This window comes from Cricetulus griseus, chromosome 2, assembly GCF_003668045.3.
Source record: "Cricetulus griseus strain 17A/GY chromosome 2, alternate assembly CriGri-PICRH-1.0, whole genome shotgun sequence".
Taxonomy (NCBI): domain Eukaryota; kingdom Metazoa; phylum Chordata; class Mammalia; order Rodentia; family Cricetidae; genus Cricetulus; species Cricetulus griseus.
Window position 1 is genome coordinate 2,241,948 of NC_048595.1, and position 12,365 is coordinate 2,254,312.

General features: G+C 55.3%; 1 protein-coding gene across 2 annotated transcripts in view; it reads left to right on the forward strand.

The window, feature by feature from the left end:
• Tp73 (tumor protein p73) overlaps positions 1-11,784 on the forward strand; it is a 50,934-nt gene extending 39,150 nt beyond the window's left edge. The window contains exons 4-13 of one of the 2 annotated variants that reach the window (XM_035438868.1): positions 3,153-3,339; positions 3,863-3,978; positions 5,740-5,849; positions 6,018-6,160; positions 6,485-6,573; positions 7,213-7,337; positions 8,195-8,343; positions 9,063-9,195; positions 9,573-9,666; positions 10,811-11,784. In XM_035438868.1, the coding sequence (XP_035294759.1) occupies positions 3,153-3,339; positions 3,863-3,978; positions 5,740-5,849; positions 6,018-6,160; positions 6,485-6,573; positions 7,213-7,337; positions 8,195-8,343; positions 9,063-9,195; positions 9,573-9,666; positions 10,811-11,146 (1,482 nt within the window). In that variant the 3' untranslated portion in view covers positions 11,147-11,784. The remainder of the gene's footprint in view (positions 1-3,152; positions 3,340-3,862; positions 3,979-5,739; positions 5,850-6,017; positions 6,161-6,484; positions 6,574-7,212; positions 7,338-8,194; positions 8,344-9,062; positions 9,196-9,572; positions 9,667-10,810) is intronic. The other variant, XM_035438869.1, reaches the window with a different exon arrangement.
• Positions 11,785-12,365: the final 581 nt, after the last annotated feature.

Genomic DNA, 12,365 nt, shown 5'->3' on the forward strand with positions numbered 1-12,365 from the left:
CATCTAGCGGTTCTAGGGAAGGAGAGGCAGGAGGAGGGCAGCAGGGAGGAAGCACCGTCACGTGATACTCTGGAAAAAAAAAACGAGACAGCCACCCTTCTGCCCCTTCTTCAGAGTCTGACCCAGAGGACTGACCCGCCCCCGTAAGCTCTGTCCAGGAAGGGGAGCACTGGCGACCTTCTAGTCTCAGGACTTGAGCATCCTGGAATCTTTCCCCTCTGGCTTCTGGTTTTACGGTCTGACCCTTTGAGGTGTGGGAAGACCTTGATATCCCAAACTCCCCACCCCTGGCTAAAATAGATTCCCACAGATTGAACCTTGGTCAGTGTTGGGCTGGCAGGTGTGAGAGCCCTGGCGCCTCCAAAGCCATTGGATTAGGGGGGATGCCACCCGAGGTCTTTGCCTTGCCCTGAGGAGAGGAGCCTCCTGTAGCTTCATTCTTGGGCTTGGAGTTCCCTCCACACTGACTTGGTGGGAGACTTGTCCCACCAGAAGACTTGACATCCCAGAAGCTCTGATTCTGTCCTGAGAGATTGCCGTGCTGCCGCCGCCTCACTGGTACCAGGGACAGCTCCCGGCACTTTGAGCTCCTCCCCAGGGTGGGGCATCCATGGCTTGTCCCTTACCAGCTCTGCTGAAACATATCCCTAGCTTTCCCTAGACCTTCCCCCACCCCCAGGATCCTACTGTAAGCTGTGGAGGTCAGTACCACTTACTTCACGATTGCCCTAGGCACAAAGCTGCCTTCTGAGGAGGGGGATCAGGCCTCAGCTACACCAGGCTACACATTGTCAGTGGCAGTGCATGGCTTGGGGGTGTAGCTGAGTATCTTAGATCCTAGGAGGGCAGTGATGGGGGTAGGGGACAGTGGCCTGCAGGACGGGTCAGGGCTCCCGGGATGCGTACTGGTGAGCAAGGTTTGAAGCCTCCCATTGCTCAGGAGTGGGTGGGTGCTGGGAGCTCTAATGTCTCTCTCTGTGGCAGGGCTGTGCCCTGAGCCTTGTTCCATCCTGATAGGAGCACAGAGGTGAACCTAATGCACCCTCCCCTCCTCAGGCATGTTTGGGCTTCCCAGGAATGTGGTCTCAGGGCACCATTAGACCTGGCCTGCTGCCAGCCCATTCTGGCTCAGGCCCTGCTGGGTCTATGACCCCTTCTCAGGTCATGAGCTGGAGCATGGGAGAAGAGGAACCTTCTGGGTAGTCATTTCTAGAACAGCCACTGTAGGAGACCCCTGGTTTGTGAGCCCTGTCAGCTGTGCCAGCCCCACAAATCACCTCACCTGGTAATGAGAGCAACCATGCTGGAATAAGAGGCATCTGACCTTGCCGGCACTCTGCCACACAGCTGGCATCCAGGGGTCTTGTGGTGAGTCAGTGGTAGACAAACCCAGTAGGTTTGTCCAGTGTTTAGGGCAATCCAGCCTAGGTTCCTGAGCCAGAATTGGGAGCTGAGTGGCCAGACTCCAAAGGCCATTCTTTTGCTGCCCCTGGTGACTTTGACCTCAGTGCCACTCCCACCCCTCTGCCCATTTTCTTTAAGTAGCCTAGGCTTCCATAATGGGCAAACAGTGGGCACACAGTGGGCACTCAGCCAATGCTTGTTAATGATGGGTATCCCTTCACCGGGAAGCTGCCTTGGTTGGCCTCAGGTTGAGGGCCTCTGAGCTCAGGACTAGCTAGGTTGCCCCTGTCATGTGCAATTGTCTGAACCTGGGTCTAATTGGGAAGCCTTCATTTGTGAATAGGCAAGAGGCCTGGGCCCTCCACTGGTACCTAATGTTTGCCTGGCACTGTGTATAAATTTACTTAATGCTTGTGTCCCCAGACCGTGAACTTCATGTCACCCCAGAAAGTCAAACTGGTCTCCCTAATGTAGCCCCAAGCTGCTTCTTTGAGAATACAGCTCCCTCAACTGCTCTCTCTCTCTGTTAGAGCCCTCTCTGTTTTTCACACCCCCCCCTCTGGCCTTCTGCAGGGCCCTTATAGTGAGTCTCTCTTGCTCTTTAAGTAGGACCCACTTCACATGCCTCTCCTTGCCTTTCCTTCCTTGCATTTGTCCATGGTATATGAGATTCCCATAAGCCCCTTATAAGATTGGGGTGGTCAGGATCCTCCACTGTTCCTTGCAAAGGAAAGACTCTTGGTGTGTAAACATTACCTACTCTTTCCCGTCTTGTTAACAGCTCGTCATCTCTGGCCTAGGTTTCCCCAACTGTCACAATGGAACATGGTGAACGTTTTCCAGGCTGGTGTAACTCATGATTCTGAGTCAATGGACTTTAGAGAGAGTGGAGCACCATAAAACAACAACAAAAAACCCCTATAAACCCAAGGGCCAGGGACCTCCACTGCCCTTGGGGAGGAAGGTGTGAGGAGTCTCCAGGGGTCTCCAGAGCGAGAGTGGAGGGTCAGCTAACATGTAAATAAATAGACATAACTGAAGTGGTCTCAGCAGGCACGGTTCAGTCCTTAGATGGGTGACCTGGGGCACAGGACATGGATGTTGGAGGAATGGTAGCATTCCGTTGTCCCCGGGGCAGGCTCTGGCATGACCTCAGGTCCAGTCAGGTTCTAGGATGGGGAAATGGGGTCTTGCCTCACACAACTGCAGAGCGAGCTTGGCTGCCTGGACTTGGTGGCTTTCTTTGGGGGAACAGTGCTGGTGTGGCTGGTCAGTGTACCGCCTTGCTGGTCCAGAGAGTTCTCCATTGGAGGGTGAAGGTTGAGGGGGGAAGCAGTCTCCCTACAGGGTGTTTCTTCTGTGCAAGGCAGAAGAGTGCAATCCTGAGCTTGTCAAACCAGATCAGTGCTGCAAATCTACCTCTGCAGCCAGACTGAAGAGCTAGGCTGGGAAAACAAGACTGAGGCTGACTACCACTGACCTCCCCAGTCTCTCACCCTTTACCATCCTTATCCAACGGTCCCCCACCTGCAGCCTTTGGGACTCAGGTGTAAATAGCCAGGCAGTTATTGAGTGGGCGGCAGGCATACCCATGTTTACATTCCTACAGAAGGGTGCCTAAAGGAGGGCATAGGATGGAAGCAGCCTCATCAGGGTACTTGGAAAGGGGGTCTTGTGGAAAGTGGCCCAGCCCAGACAAACACATGGAGCTTGGCTGTGATCTCAACCTGGCACTTCTCTCCCTCCAGTACTCCCCACTTTTGAAGAAGTTGTATTGTCAGATTGCCAAGACGTGCCCTATCCAGATCAAGGTGTCCACACCACCTCCCCCAGGCACGGCCATCCGGGCCATGCCTGTCTACAAGAAGGCAGAACATGTGACGGACATCGTTAAGCGCTGCCCCAACCATGAGCTCGGCAGGGACTTCAATGAAGGTGAGCGCCCCCTTTCTTTCCACCGTAGGATCCCAACCTCTGCAGCACCATGGTCAGTGGCCTGAGGGAAACCTGGCCAGAATGCCACTGCGAGATGTAGGCCAGTGAGTGTGGGCTGGTGGTGTTCTCAGCAGCCCCTCCCCCCACCCTCAACCAGGAACTGTGAACCCTGCCCCATCCCTCCCAGTCCATTTCCTCGGCTCTGACTGCAGCCCAAGAGACTGATGTGCCAGCAGGGGTGTAGCTCCAGAGAAGTCTGAGGGATCGGCTGACTCTGGGGAGTCTTTTGGAGAATTCCTGCAGTGTTCCTGGTGAAGCCTATAACATCCCCAGAGTCAGAAGATCTGGGAACAGCATCTACCAGGCTCAAGGCCACCTGAATGAGGGCTGCACAGCTCTGAAGAGCCTTGCCTGGGACTCTCACAGGGAGAAGCCCTATGGTCTCAGTTCTGCCATGCACCTGGTATGGGAGTGACAGGTTGGAGTATGCACTCCTCTCTAAAGCTGTGTCCCCTCCTGGCAGGACAGTCTGCCCCGGCTAGCCACCTCATCAGAGTAGAAGGCAACAACCTCTCCCAGTATGTGGATGACCCTGTCACCGGCAGGCAAAGTGTGGTTGTGCCCTACGAACCCCCACAGGTAGGCGGGGATGGGGGGATGGGGGAGCAGACTGGGCTCCATCCAACTTTACTTCAATCCTCTCTCTCTCTCTCTCTCTCTCTCTCTCTCACACACACACACACACACACACACACACACACACACACACAATGTCCTCAGCTATATAGCAAGGAATGGTCACATGACCTCCAAGGCAAGCCCTGGTCACGAGACCTCTAAGCCTTCAGCCCTTCCCTCCTAGGAGAGTCTAATTTTGTCTGTTTCTCCCATTGTCAGTATAGCTTCCTAGGCATGGGAGTGAGAAGAGTCCCTGGCATCTCGGACCCCATTGGCAGGGATAAAACCAAGCCAGCAAGCATAGGGTGTTGGGTGGAGGGAATGGAATTCCATGCTGGTGGCTGGGATCCTGAACGGGCCCCTCGACCAGGCCGGGGGCCACAGAGAAGACTACAGGGGGTTGGGGAACGTGAGCTCAGGACGGTAGGAAAGATGGGGTGAAGGATGAGACTAAGAAGGCCCTGTGTGCAAGTGGGGTGCAAGCTGGAGGTGGGGTACAGTGGAGGTGAGTGGCACAGGCTGGATACGGGGCCCGGGGTGGATGTGGAGGCTCAGGCTGGAGATAAAGGGCATGGACCAGAAGTGAGGGGTCTAGACCCGAAGGTGGTGGCTGCAAAAACAGTCAAGAAAGGCTGGAGGGGCAGGTGTCCGCTTTGGCAACAGAAGGGCATGTGGCCACCATTGCAGATCTGATCCGAGGCCCAGTTGGGGCCAAAGGCCGAGGTGGGGGGAGGCTGTAAACAGGAAGGATGGTGGGTGGCACCAGGGTGGAGACTCCGAGGAGGACTGCAGACAGTTAGGCCTCATCCCTGTGCTGACATGAGGGCTGCCCCTCCTCTGACAGGGCCCCAGGGTGGGCATGCACACACCAGCACCCTCCCCTTTCCTCACAGACGGCCGCACCTGCTCAGACTTGCCCTCTAGTGGCTGCCAGGTGCAAGGTCTGGGAAGGGCTGGCATTTACGGCTCCTCATTCTTCCCTTCAGACGAGACCACAACATGCAGCATACATGCGCCCCAAGGCCCAGGCACACACCCACTCACTCAGGGCCTTGAGACCTGACCTCTGCCTGTATTACGGGAGACAATGTGCTGAGTCGGTCACATTGTAGACTCTGTACTGAGCTCTCTGCTCCCAGAGCCAGCAGAGTGTTATGAGGGCCCAGGCGGGCAGTGGGTGGGTAGGCAATCTCAAATGAGCGTGTGGATGTGTGGGCGGAGGGATGGGTGTGTGGGGAGGCAGGCGGCCAGGCAAGTGAGCGGGTGGTGAACAGGAAGGTGAGTGGGCAGGCATGGGAATGGGCTGATAGGTGGATGGACAGGTGAGTGAATAAATGGGTGAGGAGTTGGCAGGCAAGTGAACGGGGCAGGTGAGTGGTCGATAGACAGATGGATATATGGTGAGTGGATGGGTGGGTACGATGGACAGCTGGATCTGTGGGTGAGTGCGCAGGCCTGTAAGCGGATGGATGATGAATGGATGGGTGGATGGCTTGAGGGATGCTAGGCGGGTAAGTAGAGAGAGGATGGATGAGTGCATAGACAGGGCTGGTAGACCGTGTGCGGCTGGGCGTATAGGTGGGTAGATGACAGAGAGCCATAGCGTAGCACTCCTGTGCCTCTCCAGAACCAGGGCCAGATGTGGCAGCCACAAGTTCCTTCTCTAGTAGGGGGGCCCTCCATGCTGACGCCAAGCCCTTTTCCTGCCTCTCCTGTGGACAGGTGGGGACAGAATTCACCACCATCCTGTACAACTTCATGTGTAACAGCAGCTGTGTAGGGGGCATGAATCGGAGGCCTATTCTCGTCATCATCACCCTGGAGACCCGGGAGTGAGTCTGCGGTGACAGGACGGTAGAGGTGGGGCGGGGTCTTGGGCCAGCACCGTGGGGGGCATGTCATGGACACAAAGAGGTCACTCAACTTCAAGGCCAGTCCTGGGGGTCTGCGGGGGCGGGCATGGTCCCCGAGGTCACAGTTGTACTGTGTCCACCCAACAGTGGACAGGTGCTGGGTCGCAGGTCTTTCGAGGGTCGCATCTGTGCCTGTCCTGGCCGTGACCGCAAAGCTGATGAAGACCACTACCGGGAGCAGCAGGCCCTGAATGAGAGCGCCACAAAGAACGGGGCCGCTAGTAAACGTGGTGCGTGGTGCTCTGGGCCAGGGTGGAGGGTGGGTCATCCCTCAGGATGGCGTTGGACATGCTGGGTGTGAGCTGGAGTGCTGCCACAAAGACACCAAGCATACTCACATCCGTGGTCTCAATGGCCTGGGCCTGGAAGGGCTGATAGACCGTGTGCTGACAGGGCGCTTGTCTCTATGCTCTGAGGCTAGGGCCGGGCTTCTCTGGGCCCAGCTCCATCTGGCCTAGGTTTGCACTGAACCCATGTTACACTATGGCAAGTGTCACCTGGGCACTTCAGCCTTTGCCTTCCGGCTTACATGTCTCTCCTGACCTGCCTTTCAGCATTCAAGCAAAGCCCTCCTGCCATCCCCGCCCTGGGTGCCAATGTGAAAAAGAGGCGACATGGGGACGAGGACGTGTTCTACATGCATGTGAGTGGGCACTTGGCTGTCAGAGTGGGCTGGGGAATTGCTGATGCCACAAGAGATGGGCAAGGGTGGCATCGTGACACAAGGATTGAGAGTATGACCCTGAATGAGGTGGGGTTCAAAGGAGGCTCTGTCCAGAGTCAGATCCTGCAATGCCTGAACTCAGTGAGCATGAACATGCCAGCCAGGTTAGCTCTGCATCAAGGAGTCCCCCACGGTGGAGAGTTGGTAGGAATCCATGATCCTATAGGGTATAGCCTGTGTTTACATGAATTGATAAAGCTGGATGGTGGCGAGGTCATGGTTTACTGTGAAGGAATGCTTTTATTTCCTTGAGAGTGAGTCCTGTTTTAGGACCTATAGCTGCTAAGTGGGAGGAAGAGAAGGAGAGCCTCTTAGCAGGGAAAAAGGGACATATGTCTCTGAAGCATTGGGGACCACTTCCTACATCTGCCCAAGGGGACAAGAAAGAAAGCCAGGGTACCCTGAACTTTGGAGTACCGGGACTCTGAGAGAAGAACAACACTTTGCCACAAACCTAGGTTTGTGGTAGGGTCCTCCTACGGCTTCGGCTGCCCCCTCCCACTAGTGGTGCGGAGGCTCCAGGGCATCTGGGCAGAGGGTCTGGCTCTCTGTGCTCAGGTGCGAGGCCGGGAGAACTTTGAGATCTTGATGAAAGTCAAGGAGAGCCTAGAACTGATGGAACTTGTACCACAGCCTCTGGTGGACTCCTACCGACAGCAGCAGCAGCAACTCCTACAGAGACCGTGAGTGAACTGATGGGGGAAGTGCTTCTGTGTGTTTGTCTTACTGGATGATAAATAAAGTACTGTTTGACCAGTGAGGCAGCAAGTTAGGCAGGACTAGGAGTCGAGGAGGATTCTGGGAAATGTAGTAGAGAAGTGGTGATCCAGGCAGGAAGTAACATAGCAAGGAGACTCATATTTAAGGAAGGAGAAACAGGAAGTGTCCCTTTTCCCCTCCGCTCTTCCTCCAGTGGCACAATGTGATCCACTGGCAAGGAGGGACACCAATGGAAGCTGTCCAATAAGTCTTATAAAATATATAGATTTATGATAATTAATTCTGAGCTAACAGATGAGAATCCTAGTCATTGGCCAAGCAGCATTTGTACCTAATAGAAGTCTGTGTATTATTTTGTCCATCCATGTGGCCGTAGGACTTGGGTGGCTTTGGGGGGAAAGATTTATTATGACAGTGAACCCCACCATCCGGATGGGGAAGCGTGGACATTATGACCCAGAAGGGGGAAGGCCAGGAGCACAGGAGGTGTGATGCACAGGGCTGGACAGCAGAGCCAAGGCAGCTCAGATCTTAGCTGGCATCTTCTCCTCCAGGAAGCCTTCTGGGATTTAGCCTGCCCTGGAACCCTGGACCCCCACCTTCACCACACCTCTGCCTCCCATGGGCCTTGTAAATGTTGATCTGGAAGGGGCAGGAGGAGCTAGAGTTGCTGGCAAGGCATTAATCTTCCCGGCAGCTCTCTGAGAGGCGGGGGAGGGGGGTCTTCATCTACCCGCCTCTAGGGGTGTCTACAGAAGTGCCGGGTGAGGGAGGAGTTGCTTTTACCTCTTATGAATGGACACTGTTGTTTTCCAAGCAGGAGTCACCTGCAGCCTCCATCCTATGGGCCTGTCCTCTCCCCGATGAACAAGGTACATGGTGGTGTCAACAAGCTGCCCTCCGTCAACCAGCTGGTAGGCCAGCCTCCACCACACAGCTCGTCAGCTGGGCCCAACCTGGGACCCATGGGTGAGTCCCTGGGGTAGTGGAGGCCTCGTGTGGGCTGCAGAGACCCAAGGAAGGGCCTGGTGGATTCACCAGGACCATGAACATGAGTGGTGGGGGAATTCTTGATGGCTGCCTTTCCTGCAGCTCCACCCTGAAGGAGGGTGACAGCCACAGGGAACGTGGCTATGCTCATTCCAATCCCCAGGAGCTCTGTGTCTGGGGGTTTGAGGAGTGGTATAGTTAAAAACATCTGTCCTAGCCTCTCTCTTGAGGATAATCTCTAGCTTCAGTCTGCCTCAGTTTTTCCATCAGCAAAATGGCAACACCAGGTCCCCTCATTTCAAGGATGACAGGACATGAGACCTCACTGGGGACCAACTGTAGAGCTGGGAGGACTGGAGTGTGGGTGTCTTCTGAAAGGTCTTTATGGGGACACTCATGGACATACTCCTGACACTGAGCAATGCCCCAGGTGTGTCCCACATAAGGGCCCTGGAACCTGGTGACACGCGCGTGCCAGCCACTAGTCCCTGGATCGTTTAAACTAAGTGCCCTCTACACAGCCACCTTTTACTTCTACCTCTTGAGGAAAAGAGTTGGGCCTAAGGGCTCAGCCTTTGCTCAGTCTCAGACAGCCCTTACAGTGCTGTGTCACACAACCAGACCAGATCATAACCTGGGACACCTCCCACTGTGTGTGGGGCCTGATCTTAGATTCCTGGACCTGCTCTTTTGCCCAGGCTCCGGGATGCTCAACAGCCATACCATGCCGGCCAATGGTGAGATGAATGGCGGCCACAGCTCCCAGACCATGGTTTCTGGATCCCACTGCACCCCGCCACCCCCCTATCATGCAGACCCCAGCCTTGTCAGGTACATGGGCTGTGGCTGGACCTGGGTTTGTGTTGCACCCCCCTCTTCCCCGCCTCCTACTAACTGTGTGGCTCCTGCTGGGGAAAAACAGTCTTGCATGTAGTTCTGTCTTATCCTGTGTTTCAATTGCTTGACTGGCCCAAGGGAAGACAAAGATGGTCGTGCCATATCAAGACTCATCAGCAGGTGCTGGCATAGAGCCTTAGGAAGCAGGGCCCTGGGCTGAGGCACTGATGACTGGACACACCTGCTCCAAGGGCCTAGCAGCTTTGCCCACTGCAATAGACAGTTCCCTCCCGGCAAGGCCACTCCTGGGAGACCTGAGCATACAGCCCAGCACCGGGAGTTAATGGTACCTTCTCAAATTCTCTCTGCAGTTTTTTAACAGGATTGGGGTGTCCAAACTGCATCGAATGTTTCACCTCCCAGGGGTTACAAAGCATCTACCACCTGCAGAACCTCACCATAGAGGTAAAAGCCCGCAGACCTCCCCAAAGGGATGGAGGGCGTGGCCCCAGGCAGAGTGCACCATCCAGGGTGGCTGGCTGGGGGTGGGGGGATCTCCCAGAGCCTTTCCCACAAGGGATCAGATTCTGTTCCAAAGTCGGTTCTCAGAAGCCAAAACAGGCTCAGGTGACTTGAAGGAGAAGGGTGGACATGTGCCCCAGTCTCTGGGGGTGGCCTGGGGGCTTTCTTTCTTGCTAAAGCACCCTGATGCCCCAGCCAGACTACCTTTAGTTTTGGGGGGCTGGGCTTTTTCCAGGACCCAATGGCAAGAAGTGCAGGAGCCAGAGGGGAACAGGCCTAGAGAGAATAAATGGGGCCTGAAGACCAGCCTACACACACAGCACAGAACATTCTGGGTTGAATGTGGGCTAGAAGGGTTCTGGACATCCTGACCCAAGCTCCCGACATCTAGTTACAACCTAGTAACACAGTTATCCTTGATTGGTTCCTTGGGACACAGTCTCAGGTCCAGAGTGCATCATCTCGGTACCTCCTGCCTCTCCTGTAACTGTTTCCTAGACTCTCACCTAGCCTGAATTAGAGGCCAGTCCGTATTTGTCCCCTGCCTAGGGACCCAGGCTGGACACAAAGACTTATCAGAGGTGGTGAGGCCAGTGCCTAACAACCTGCATCTGTGTGACCACTAACTATATTCCTTCTACCTGGAGTCACATATTAACCCTTGCTTCACTAGGGAGAGTCATGTGCTTGAAGCTAAGGGATGAGCCTGGAGCAGCTGTCAACTAATGGGTGCCAAGAGGCCTCCCGCAGCCAGGAGACAGGTGGCCTCTTAGACCCCCATCTGTGTTCTCGCTGTGATCCAGGTTCCAGGCTGCACACAGCCCAGGAGAGGCCCTCATCACTGACCCCTCCAACACCCCCACATGTCATTAACTGTCCTACACAAACATGTGGCTAGACACTGTACGCAGGTGACACTGATGCTGTCTCTCTCTGGGCTGCTCTGTCATCTACATTGTGTTGTTCTAATAAGTCAGTAGCCCCGGAAAGCAGAAGCTTGCTTGCAAGTAGGGGCATCTCTGATGTGGGGGACACACAACCCCGTAGCTTCCCTTTTATAACCCTGAGGTGGCCATCACTCTTGCAGGACCTCGGGGCCCTGAAAATCCCTGATCAGTACCGCATGACCATCTGGAGAGGCCTACAGGACCTGAAGCAGAGCCATGACTGTGGGCAGCAGCTACTGCGCTCCAGCAGCAATGCAGCCACCATCTCCATCGGTGGCTCTGGCGAGCTGCAGCGGCAGCGGGTCATGGAAGCTGTGCATTTCCGCGTACGCCACACCATCACTATCCCCAACCGCGGAGGCCCAGGTGGAGTGACCGGCCCCGACGAGTGGGCAGACTTTGGTTTTGACTTGCCTGACTGCAAGTCTCGTAAGCAACCCATCAAAGAGGAGTTCACAGAGACAGAGAGCCACTGAGGGGGAGTGACTTCTCCTTCCTCTGTGAGAAGCTGCCCTTGGAAGCAGGACCCCTCAGCTGTGCCCATGGAAACAGCAAGGGCCTTCTGCCAGATGCCATTCCCGAAGGGATGTCACTCATGAACTGCCCCTAGGAAACCTCTGGAACTGTCCTACCTACGTGTACATGAGGCAGGTTATGGGCCAAATGCTGAGACAGGGGGCTGTCCCTTTGCAGGTGGGTATGCCAGCACCACTCTCTACGCGCCCCCTTTCTTGAGGATTCTACCGTCTCCAGGACAGAGCGAGAGCCTCTTCTCACTCACCCTCTGCCACAAAGTATTCCAGAGTCTTCTAGTTCCCTCTAGCCTCGAGCAGCCGGGCCACTGTGTCTTCTGCACTCATCTGCAGGTTGATTCCGAATTGTGTCTTGAAGGTGAAGTCCAGAGACACCCGGGACAGCTCTGTCTCTAATGTATGCCATTCTGCTCTTCCCCTGTGTCTCCTGACAAGAACAAAGTCATAGTCCAGTTCCCTGGGGTTAGAGGAGACTGGCAGACCAGAGGAAGCTTCTGGCATCAGCCTTCAGCCAGCACCCAAAACACACTGGCCACAGCCCCTTTACAGACCCCTCTCAGCAGACAGAGGGACAGCGTGAGTCTCAGACTACGGAAAATTGAATTGTCAATATTTGATAAAATGTTACTCTTTCTACTTGATGGGTCAGCTTGCTTTTTTCCTCCCACCTCTAACTTTCCCAGCTTTCCTTTCTGAGATCAACCGAGTGTTGGGTCCTCACCTCACGTATTGCCAGGATGGTTGAACGGGAAAGAATCTCAGAGACAGCACAGCTGTGGGAGGGCAGGTCAAAGCCCAGCTGTGAGCAAAACATCTGTTCCCTCCTCCCTGAATGCTAGCCCATGGGCAGACGCTGGGGGCCCCAGCCTTCATGGTGTACCCCAAGGAGGAAGCGGGCTTGGAGAGACAGCTTCTGTGTGCACTCAGCCAATGGGGCCCTCTCTGTCTGCCAGAAACTGTGAACTTCTGCACCGAGAGCTCAGGCAGTTCCTGCAGGAGTGGAGGACCACAGAGGAGCCCCTGCTGCCATAAAGCCCGGTGGGCCTGGCTCTCATTAGCATGGCCCAACAGAGGCAGTGGAGCCCAGGGGATGGCAACATACATAGTCAGCACTACAGGACTGGCTTCCTAGCCTGGCTGCCTCCTGGAAGCACAGGGGCAG